General features: G+C 49.3%; 1 protein-coding gene across 1 annotated transcript; it reads right to left on the reverse strand.

The window, feature by feature from the left end:
- Nucleotides 1–3,934: 3,934 nt before the first annotated feature.
- LOC136465811 (uncharacterized) lies at nucleotides 3,935–4,489 on the reverse strand. Its single transcript, XM_066464402.1, has one exon. The coding sequence runs from the start codon at nucleotides 4,487–4,489 to the stop codon at nucleotides 3,935–3,937; it is 555 nt and encodes a 184-aa protein (XP_066320499.1).
- Nucleotides 4,490–12,054: the final 7,565 nt, after the last annotated feature.

The raw sequence follows: 12,054 nt of genomic DNA on the forward strand, positions 1-12,054 counted from the left end.
CGCGGCGGCCAGCTCCTGAACCGGTCGGCCACTGACTATGTCGATTCAGTTCGTTTCAGTGAACCAACACCGAGCCTGACGACGCATGTTCATGAAGCTATATCGGCGTAACCGTGACAAATTATCATACCTTGCCTGAATCAAAGTTGTAGTTCAATGTACCAGCTACAACTATTGTTCAAGAATCATGTTCTAATTCTGAACCAACATCGAGTAAAATCAATCCAAAGTCGGGCTGACAGCACTGTTAGGGTACAAGACTTAGAAAAATTTCTTAAGTGTTGAATCATGATTTTGCTGATTTTTGTGGGACCCATTCAAGCATGTTAGAAGCTAAATCAGTCAATGACCCAAAAATAAAAGTTGTTCCTTATGTCAAATACTACAACTTTGCTTTAGTGATCTCCTCCATGCAAGGTCTCTAACATCTAGTTCAACTTTGGTCAAACATGTCACATTCAAATGATGATACACATCAAAGCATGGCTTAATGACCTTTTTACCCCTAACCATGAATATCAAAGTTGTTCATAAAGATACTCTAAACATGTTTAAGCAATTTGCAAGGTCATTCAATCATTTCATGTAGTAGTCACTCATAGAGCCATTTAAAGTAATCACATGAAACATGACTTAAGGACTTGATCATGGAAAATGACATTCATGAACCATGTTCCATTTGTGAACCTAAGCATTGCCAAAATATTTTGGTGACTCATATTAACCAAGTACATGTGTCCACTCATGATCATATGCATATACACATGGAAATATGAAATAATAAGAATGTTGCACATGTTTCAATCGAATGTTTCAAATGTCAAAGCTTGTATATGAATGCTTTATGATCATGCTCATGCTATGCAAGTCAAGTTATGCAAAGCTAACACCCGAGGTGTTACAAGACCCTTCGTACCTTGCAAGTAACGCAAAACTTTCTTTACTAATTTCCAGTTTTCTATTCCTGGATTACTCTGATATCTGCCAAGTAATCCGGTAACAAATGCTAAGTCAGGGCGAGTACACACTTGAGCATACTATAAACTTCCGACAGCTAAACTATATGGAACCACTTTTATTTGATCGATCTCATATTGGTTCCTAGGACATTAAAATTCCCCATATCTGTTGCCCTTGACTATGGGAGCAGGTGAAGACTTATAATTTTACATACTGTATTTCTTTAGAACTTTTTCTAAGTATGTTTTTTGTGATAATCCTAAAACCCCCTTTTCTCTATCTCGGTGAATCTCTATTCCTAGGACGAATGAAGCTTCACCGAGATCCTTCATATCAAACTTTGAGGACAAGAACTTCTTTGTTTCTAGTAGTAGATTAACATCACTTCTAGCGATCAAGATGTCATCCACATACAAGACTAGGAAAATGTATTTTTGAAACCCATACTTTCTTATTGTACTATCAAACTTCAAATACCACTGTCTTGAAGCTTGTTTTAATCCGTAAATGGATTTCTTCAGTTGGCATCACATATGTTCTTTTCCTTCCACAACAAAGCCTTTTGTTTGTGCCATGTAAACATTTTCCTCCAGATCCCCATTTAGGAACGCCGTCTTTACATCCATCTAATGTAATTCTAAATCGTAATGTGCTACAAGCGTCATTATGATTCTAAAAGAATTCTTACATGAGACTAGAGAAAATGTCTCATTATAATCTATACCTTCTCTTTACATGAAGCCTTTCACCATAAGTCGCGCTTTGAATCTTTCTATATTCCCTTTGGAGTCATGTTTAGTTTTGTAGACTCATTTACAGCCTACTATTTGGGCTCCTTTAGGAATTGTTTCTAAGTCCCAAACATGGTTGGTTTTCATTGATTTCATTTCATCTTCCATGGCTTCAAGCCACTTGGATGAGTGAGCGCTTCTCATGGCTTCTTCAAATAAGGTATGATCACCATTCATTTGGAATTCCCCACATTCATAAACTTCGTAGTCATCAGGAATGGTTGATCTCCTAACTCTATGAAACCTTCTAGGGGCCTCGTTAGATGACTCTTGTTCTATATGAGGCTATTGTTGCTCTCTCTCATGTGTGACAACGGGTTCTTGGGGATCCTGAAGGACAGGTTTCTCATGTTCATTTATTGTTACCACAGGAGAACTAACAACAGGTGATGTTACTACAGTGTCTTGCACTATTGGTACAACAACAATAGGTAGCGTGAAGAATGGCTCCTGAACCATAGGAGTGGGCACGTATACCCGCTTCTCTTCAAAACTAATTTCTCACACTACCATGCTCCCCCTGATCATATCATCCTCTAAGAAGACAACATGTCTTATTTCTACAAACTTTGTTTGTCTGTCAGGACAATAGAAGCGATAACCTTTTGACTTTTCTAGATAGCCAATGAAATAACAACTGATCATCTTGGAGTCTAGCATCCCTATGTTTGGGTTAAAAACTTTTGCCTCAGCTGGATAACCCCACACACGTAAATAGTTAAGTGAGGGTTCCTTTTCTGTCCACAACTCATATGGTGTTTTGGGCACCGACTTGCTTGGCACTCGATTAAGTATATGAATGGCGGTTTTTAACGCCTCCATCCATAAACTTATCGGTAGGGTAGAGTAACTTATCATGCTTCTCACCATATCCATTAAGGTACGATAGCATCTTTCAGCTACTCCATTCTGCTGAGGCTCGCCTGGTGTAGAATAATGGGCTACTATGCCATTTTCCTGTAAGAACCTTGCAAAGGGTCTAGGAACTTGGCCATATGGGGTGTGTCGACCGTAGTACTCTCCCCCATGATCGGACCTTACTACCTTAATCTTTAAGTTGTGCTGATTTTCTACTTCAGCATTAAATATCTTAAATTTATCCAATGCTTCTGATCTTTCTTTAATTGGATAAATATAGCCAAAACGAGAATAGTCATATGTGAATGTTATAAATGAATCATAACCATCCACACTCTTCATAGGAAAAGGTCCACAGATGTCTGTGTGAACTATTTCTAAAATTTCTACGCTTTGTTTGGCATCTTTCTTTATTTTCTTAACGTGCTTTCCTTTTATGCAATCAATGCATTGCTCTAAATCTAAAAATTCAAAAGGCAGAAGAATTGTTTTCTTAATCAATTGCTCTATTCTCCCCCTCAAAATATGGCCTAAACAATAGTGCCATAATTTCGATGATACATCATGAACTCTCTTCCACTTATTACTTGCATTCATAAACAAAGAGGCATTCTCATTCTCAGTATATACATCATTCACATTCTCAGAAAGTGATAATAAATAAAGCTTGTCTTGTCGGAAGGCAAGACCAACACACTTATTATTAATCACAATCCTATATTTGCCATTACCAAAATGGCAATCATATCCATCATCATCTAAATGTGAAACGCTTATTAAGTTTCTTCGCAAAGAGGGTACATATAGAACATCTGAAAGCTTAAGTACAAAACCATCAACTAATTCTAGAGAGAGATCTCCAATGGCTTCAACTTTAGCTTCAACTCTATTTGCTACTTTAATTCTTCTTTCTCCTCTTTGCAGGGTCCTCCTCGTATAGAATCCCTGTAATAAATTTGTAACATGAACAGTTGCACCTGAATCAATCCACCAAGTGGATTTTTCATAACTTAAATACAAGGATTCATCTATGAATGTAATGAAATCCTCACATCTCTTTAGAAGGCTATTCAATAAGTCTGGACAGTCCCTCTATAATGTCCATGCTTCTTGCACCATTTACACTGATCCTTCTCAACTTGAGCATTGTTGTTCTTCGGATGGTGGTCATTCTAAGGGTCTTTCCCTTAAGGTTTGACATTCTTATTAAAATTCTTCTTTTTGTTGTCCTTCACAAGGTTAGCAAAGTCACCCTGTGAGCTTTTCAGCTTCTCCTCTTCTTGCACACACATTGCAATGAGCTTCTCAATGTCCCACTTATCGGGCTACATGTTGTAGTTAACAACAAAAGTTTCATATTCTTTTGGCAAGGAATCTAAAACCAAATGAATTAGGAACTCATCTTTGAGGCCCAAATTCATTGGCTTTAGCTTCGAAGCCGTGTTGCACGTCTTTATTATGTGCTCTATGATACCGTCACCAGTGTATTTTTCATTGAATAATTTCGTGATCAAAGTACTGGCATAAGCCTTTGAAGAGCCAGTAAACTGACTCTCTACTTTCTTAAGATACTCTATGGTGGTATCACAATCTGGGATGGACTCCCTTATAGCATCTAAAATTGTGGACTTAGCCACCATCAAGCACTTGCGGTTTGAAATGTCCCATTTCTTGCGTTCGAGATCATACTTCATCCGCACTTCTACATGGACTTCCGCATCAGTCTCATTATCTTCCCTCACCAGGTCCACTGGCTCAGTCAAACACGTGGAGGTAACTGCTAGGTCATTTTCAGATAGCACAAGTGCTAGTTCATACTTCTCTCGCCATACCCTGTAGTTGCCCACTTCAAAAAGCGGTACGTGCGAGATAAAAGCCATTGGGTTGAGTCCTGAAAAACACCGTCAGAGATAGTGAGAAAATATGACATCATAATTGCATGCTTTAATTTAACGTTGGTCAAAATTAAAACATACAATATTCTTATACACTAATTCTACATCACCGTTGAGCAGAAATAGAATTAATGCATGAAAAACTTATTAATGAACATTATTTTTTTTTGTGAATTAATGAACATTAAAATATTGATATTATCAATGTTGGTTAGAAAAACAATAATATTAAAATTTACTGAATAAAATTCAACTGTCCTTCAAATTAAATTCTCCCATTGGTTTAAATTTAATTACAAGATAATAAACTTTAACATTACAGTGGAAACATGAAAAAATTATTTGTCTGCTTTTCAGAAGCATTTCACTGTGCTAATCTACTCTCTGAAAAAATTATTCTGTTGGTTCAAATTTTGACAGAGATTGAAACTGGACAAAAAATCATAAAAATTTGCTTCTGAAAATGAATAAAACAAAAACTCAGTTTGTACTGTTCATTTAGTCCAGCCCGTTGAAACAGTGCTCGACCCAACAGCGAAATTCTGCCCGCGCGCCCACGCTCATGGCCCAGCAGCGGCCTAACAGAGCGCGCGCGCCCGCTCCCCGTGCTCAGGCCACAACCTGGGCCTGGGCCGGGATTCTCCTTCCCCGCCTAGGCTATATCTGGCCTAATGGCTCTCAACCATTCATCATGAATGGACGGTTGTCCGTCGTTCTCGGTGGATATAAAAATGGCGACGACGGCCACGCGCCCGAACCCTAGGTCATTCTTCGCATTCTCTTCTCTCTCTTCGCCGCGGCGTTGGCTCTCTCTTCCACTCTCACTCCAAACCACGATGGCCCAAGAGAGAAAGCGTGGGGGCACCGCCGTGGCGCCCTTCGCCGGTGCACTCGTGCGGCTAGATCCGCGCATGGCGCCATCGAGCGGCACCACGGTGGTGTTCGTTTTGCACCCCACACGCGCTACGGTGGAGACTTTCCCAAAACCCTAGATCTGACCGGCGCTGTCGTAGGTCCCCTCGCTAGAGCGCGTGCTCCCCAGTGGGTGAGCGCGCCGTCGTCGAGCGGTCCTATGACGGTGCCCTCGGCCAGGCTCATGCGCAAGGCGGTGAGCGCGGCTCGCCTCCTCCCTACACGCCGGTGAGGTGGTGGAGGAGCTCCTTCCTGTGCGATGGTAGGATACAACCCACGCCATGGCAATGGTGACGTGTGATGGAGAGTCTGGGTAGGTCCTCTCCTTCATCTGATCTATTTCTAGGGTTAGGGTTTGGGTTTGAGTTCCTTTTCAAAATCGAGATCCTTTCTTTCCCCTTTTCTTCACTCGATTAGGGTTTAGAGTTCAGATCGAACCCTTTGCTTAGGTCCGAATCAGATCTCTCACCTCCTTCTAATTACTGCTACTCGGTTTTCTACCTCGATAAGCTAGATCTATGCCTAGTTAGGCGACTGATACCATTGATAGGATATTACAGAATCGCTAGCCATAGATCTAGCATACCTACTGATATTTGATGAAGTGTAAACCCAAGAACATAAACTAAAATGAGAAACAGAGGGAAAGAGGGAGAGAGAGAGAGAGAGGTTGCGGAGGTGCAAACCATTAGCCGCCTTCGTAGAAGACGAACTGGCCATGAGGTTGCTCGTCGGTGATGCGGTGAAGCCCAGCGATGAAGGCACTGTCGCGGTGGTGATAGTGAAGAGGCGGCGATGGCCAGTGGCGGTCTTTCTGTCGCTGGCAGCACCCCTCTTAGATCGGTTAGGATTTAAGAACTATAGGTAGTGTTGGGTACCATAAAACAGGGTACCCCGAGCGTACACCAAAAGGGGCACTTAAATCCCATCAATGACAAAGTTAGAGGGTAAGCCATGGGCTCATCACCAGCCCCGTCCGAGCCCACTAGGCTCTCCGCCTTGCCTCAGGCCTCTCACGGGAGGTCTCGGCGTCCTGACGTAATCTCCGCCTCGCGCAAGGCCTCTCACGAGAGGCCTCGGCAAGGAGCCCAATCTCCGTCTCGCCCGAGGCCCTGTGCCTACAACCTTGAATGAGACAGCTATTCTCCGTATCGCTCGAGGCCGGCATGTCCATAGCCCATCGCCCTCGCCTCGATCGGTCTTCCCGACAGCATGTCATGTCCCATTAATACGTCAACCACTCCCGCAATCTCAGCCGGACGATGGCTCGACACCGTGGAGTGGCCGATGGGACATGAGGTCGCATCAGCGCCATACCGGCTGAGATAGGGCATGGCGGGGATTACCGGCCACTGTATTCTGATGCTGTGCCCATGATCAGCGCCTGCGCTACACTGTGCCCTGCGATCCCCGCCTCAAAAACAACACGACATGGGCAGCCTGGCCCGGGTCATCATCGCCTCCGAACCGGCACACCAGATCAACTGCTCCCTCCGGGCCTTGGCACTCTGCACCAGGGTCTCGGCTATCTCGGGATTCACGTCTGCCGAGACCCCCCACTGCGGTTCAGCCTCGGCACTGACCGAGCCTCGGCCTCGCACACAGTTAATCCACAGTGACCCGCACGCTGACCGCCGCACCCGCTCCGAGGCAGCCCTAGAGCTCCCATGACGCACAGGATCAGATGTGACCAGCACGCCACCCTAGTGCTCCAAGGATGGACCACTCCGATGACTACGCCGCCACAGGAACAGGCTATAGGGCTCGGACACGCCGCCTCTGTTCGCACGACGCTGTATAGTTAGCACATGTACTACCCTTGTCCTCCCTTCAAACAATAAAAGGAAAGGACTTGGGCCATTTCTAGGGGACAGGTTCTCACGAAGAGCAACACCCTGTAACACGCACACTTCCCTGCCGCTTGAGAGCAACGTCTCAAGCAGCCCACATCACTCCTCGCCGAGACCTGGGACTGGCTCCCTCTCTCACCTAGCTTGTAGCCCCCTACTACAAGCACTTCGGTGCAAGGAATACAAGATCAATCTCCCTGACTAGACGTAGGGCACGAATTGCCCGAACCAGTATAAGCCTTATGTCTCTTTGCATCACCATCTAGAATCGAGAACACGCAGAACAAATTCACTAGTTGGTTGAGGACCCTCCGGTCCAAAACACCGACAGTTGGCGCACCAGGTAGGGGCCTTTGCGTGTCAGCTTTGTCATCCCAACAAGTTCCGAATGGCAGACCTCGTACGACCGCTGCGTCTTAGCACGGTGGTGTGGTTTAGGAGCCTAGAGTTCATGTCTCTAAGGCACGAGTATGACATGGTACTTCTCACACCCCAAGCCCCGCCAGCCGATGACGACGTCATGCATCGGCAGCCCAGGCACAGGCGGTGCCGGGCGGCCGCTCTCGCCGTGCTCGCCGGGCATGATGCGAGCAGAATCACCCTGATGCTATGTGAACCCAGGGTGACTCACCGCTCTCCGCCGGCATCCCACGACTAGCTATTGGCACAGGGTCCCTGGTTGGGGATCTGTCTAGCCTGAGCCTAGACAAGGGAAAAACGTCGGTGGCACCCGGCGATGCCCCGACATCAAGCTCCGCTCCACCACTCCCTGAGGAGCCAACTCTGGTGGAGCAGAGCCCGGCGACGGCACTATCTCCATACCCCTTCGGGTTGAGAAATGTCGCCGCGTCTTATGCTTACGCCTATGCTTCCGCTCACGTGGATCTCTCGGAGCGCCGCCAGCGCTTCGCTCTCAACTTCGACACCACTGCGTCAACCCACACCCACGCTGACTCCTCGGAGGAGGACGAGGCATGGGCCAGAGCGGATTTCTCCGACCTCCACGACTGTGAAACCATGCGCCGCTTCCTGGCCGCTAGTGACTATTGCTTTGGCTACTCCGATTCTGACGGTGGAAGTACTTACGATCCCACTCATGAGTGCTTCCATGTCGGACTTGGGATGCCAAGCACGGGCGACGAGGATGAGGGGGCAGACAACCGCACTCTGCTTCATCAGGGAACGGGCGATGCTATGCCTTCACGCATTGTCCCACCGGCAGCATGGAACGAGAACCTTGCCCTCGGACAATTCTGATGCCCGGACCTGGAACAACTCCGCGAGCTTCAGGCCAAGGTCGAGCAAGATCGACTCCTTCTGCAACAGCTTCGAAGCACTCTCGAGCAGGAGCAGCAAGGCCGCGGTGACGGCAGAGGAGCTCGGCGATGGGCTCGTGATGTGCACCACCGCATCAACGACGACGAAGGGGACGATCGTCCCCCAATCTTCAATCGCGCTAGCTAGAATGTCGCGGCTGTGGCAATACTAGTGCGCGCGATGCTCGAGCCCTCCACCATAGAAGGACGACGGGTTCACGGCGAGCTTCGGGATCTCCTCGAGACCGCCGCAGTGTAGCAGGCCGAGAGTTTCGCCTCCCGATGGCGCAGTGCCATCTCGGACCTCCCCTCGGCACCGCATCGGCAGGATAGGAAGGCCTCGGTTCGTCCCGTGCCTGCTCGGGTGCCGGCAATCGATAGGGTCCCCCCATTCCACGACCGCCTCGATAACCAACACGAGGCACAGGGTGACCACGAGGTGGTCAGCCAACGACGATGCCACGACAGTGAGGGGCCCACCTGAGGCTACCATCCGCATCGGGGCGGCCGCTATGACAGCGGAGAAAACCGCAGTCCTTCTCCCGAACCTCCCGACCCCCGAGTCTTTAGCAAAGCCATCCGCAACGCTCAGTTTCTAGCCCAGTTTCGCCAGCCAGCCAACCTCACAAAGTATAGCGGCGAGACCAACCCCGAGCTCTGGCTCGCCGATTACCACCTGGCTTGTCAGCTAGGTGGCGCGGACGATGACCTGCTCATCATCCGCAACATCCCCTTGCTCTTGTTAGACTCGGTGCGAGCCTGGCTCGAGCACCTTCCTCCCTCTCAGATCCACGACTGGCACGACTTGGTTAGGATCTTTGTTGGGAATTTCCAGGGCACATACGTGCACCCTAGAAACTCCTGGGACCTTAAGAGTTGTCGCTAGAAACCAGGCGAGTCTCTCCGAGACTTCATCCGGTGCTTCTCTAAACAGTGCACCGAGCTACCCAGCGTTGGCGATTCAGAGATCGTCCAGGCTTTTCTCTCTGGCACCACCTGCCGAGACTTGGTCCGAGAATTGGGCTGGAACGTGCCACGCTCGGCTACCGCGCTCCTCGACATCGCCACCAACTCCGCCTTGGGCGAAGAGGCTATAGGGGCCATCTTCCCCGAGAACGATGCCAAGGGGAAGCGGAGGGATGAGGCCCCCGAGGCCTCGGTTCCCCGTCTCCCCAAAAGAAAGAAAAAGGATCGCCAGGGGAAGCGGGCCGTCCTCGAGGCCGATCTGGTCACAGCCGCAGAACGCAAGAATCCCTGAGGCCCTAGGGGCCCCAGACCTTTCGACGACATGCTTAAGAAACCCTGCCCTTACCACCAAGGCCCGATCAAGCACGCCCTCGAGGATTGCTCCATGCTGTGGCGTTACTACACTAGGCTCGGGCTCCCCGACGACAACACCAAGCAGATGGGCGCCGACGACTGGGACGATGACAAGGACGACGGGTTCCCTGAGGTACACAACGCCTTCATGATCCGCGGCAGCAAAAGAGGGACCGCCGAGAGGTCTTCTCGGTCAAGGTGGCCACTCCTTGATACCTCGACTGGTCTCGGGAGGCGATCACCTTTGATCGAGATGACCGCCCCAACCATGTTCCGAATCCTGGGTAGTACCCACTTGTTGTCGACCCAATCATCGGCAACACCCGACTCTCCAAGGTGTTGATGGACGGAGGCAGCGGCCTCAATATCCTCTACGCCAACACCCTAGAGCTCTTGGAGATTGACCGATCGAGGCTCCGAGGTGACGTCGCACCCTTCCACGGCATCGTGCTAGGGAAACGCACGCGACCCCTCGGGCGCATCGACCTTCCCGTCTGCTTCGGCACCCCCTCCAACTACCACAAGGAAGTCCTTACCTTTGAGGTGGTCAGGTTTGGGGGAACCTACCACGCCATCCTGGGGCGGCCGTGCTACGCCAAGTTCATGGCAGTCCCCAACTATACCTACCTCAAGCTCAAGATGCCAGGGCCCAGCGGCATCATCACGATTGAGTCCACGTACGAACATGCATACGACTGCGACGTCGAGTGCATCGAGTATGCCGAGGCCCTCGCGGAGGCCGAGACCCTCATCGCCAACCTTGACCAACTCAGTGGTGAGGCGCCTGACTCCAAGTGTCATGTAGGGGTGTTCGAGCCCGCGGAGGCCATCAAGCTCGTCCCGGTTGACCCCACCTGCCTCGATGACCGGGCACTAAGGATCAGCGCCACCCTCGACATCAAATAGGAAGCTGTGCTCGTTGACTTCCTCTGTGCGAATGCTGAAATATTCGCATGGAGTCCCTCAGACATGCCGGGCATACCGAGGGAGGTCACCGAGCACGCCTTGGACATCTGGGCCAGCTCTAGACTGGTGAAGCAACGCCTGCGCCGATTTGACAAGGAAAAGCGTAGGGCCATCGGCGAGGAGGTATAGAAACTCTTGGCGGCCGGGTTCATCAAGGAAGTGTCCCACCCAAAGTGGTTGGCTAACCCCATGTTAGTTAGGAAGAAAAATGGGAAATGGAGGATGTGTGTAGACTACACCGGTTTGAACAAAGCCTGTCCAAAAGTCCCCTTCCCATTACCCCGAATCGATCAGATCATTGACTCCACTGCGGGGTGCGAGACCCTGTCTTTCCTTGATGCGTATTCTGGTTACCATCAAATCAAGATGAAAGAGTCCGACCAGCTTGTGACTTCTTTCATCACCCCATTCGGCATGTACTGCTACGTGGACTATGCCTTTCGGCCTCAGAAACATAGGGGCCACGTACCAGCGGTGCATGACTAGGTCTTTGGTGACCACATTGGGCAAACCGTTGAGGCCTATGTGGACGACATCATGGTCAAGACTAGAAAGGCCGAGGATCTCGTCGACAACTTGAGGATAGCCTTCAAATGCCTTAGAGAGAAGGGCATCAAGCTCAATCCCGAGAAGTGTGTGTTCGGGGTCCCCCGAGGCATGCTCTTGGGATTCATAGTCTCGAAACGTGGCATCAAAGCCAACCCAGAGAAGGTCTCGGCCATAACCAGCATAGGACCAATCAGAGACCTTAAGGGAGTGCAGAGGGTCATGGGATGCCTTGCAGCCCTAAGCCGCTTCATCTCATGCCTCGGCGAAAAAGGCTTGCCTCTGTACCGACTCTTGAGAAAATCCGAGCATTTTTCTTGGACCCCTGAGGCCGAAGAAGCCCTCGACAGATTCAAAGCGCTATTCACAAATCATCCCGTCCTGGTACCCCCGGCTAGGGACAAGGCCCTCTTACTCTACGTTGCCGCAACAACCCAAGTGGTCAGCGCTGCCGTAGTAGTAGAGAGGCAGGAAGAGGGGCATGCTCTACCCACCCAATGACCTATTTACTTCATCAGCGAAGTGCTATCCGAGACCAAAACACGTTACCCCCACATCCAGAAGCTGGTCTACGCTGTAGTCCTAGCCCGGCGCAAGCTGCGTCACTACTTCGAGTCTTACCCAGTGACTGTGGTATCGT

Source organism: Miscanthus floridulus, chromosome 7, assembly GCF_019320115.1.
Source record: "Miscanthus floridulus cultivar M001 chromosome 7, ASM1932011v1, whole genome shotgun sequence".
NCBI classification, from domain to species: domain Eukaryota; kingdom Viridiplantae; phylum Streptophyta; class Magnoliopsida; order Poales; family Poaceae; genus Miscanthus; species Miscanthus floridulus.

Coding starts and splice junctions, on each gene's coding strand:
- LOC136465811 (XM_066464402.1), bottom strand. CDS start 4,489: ATGGCTTTTATCTCGCACGTACCGCTTTTTGAAGTGGGCAACTACAGG.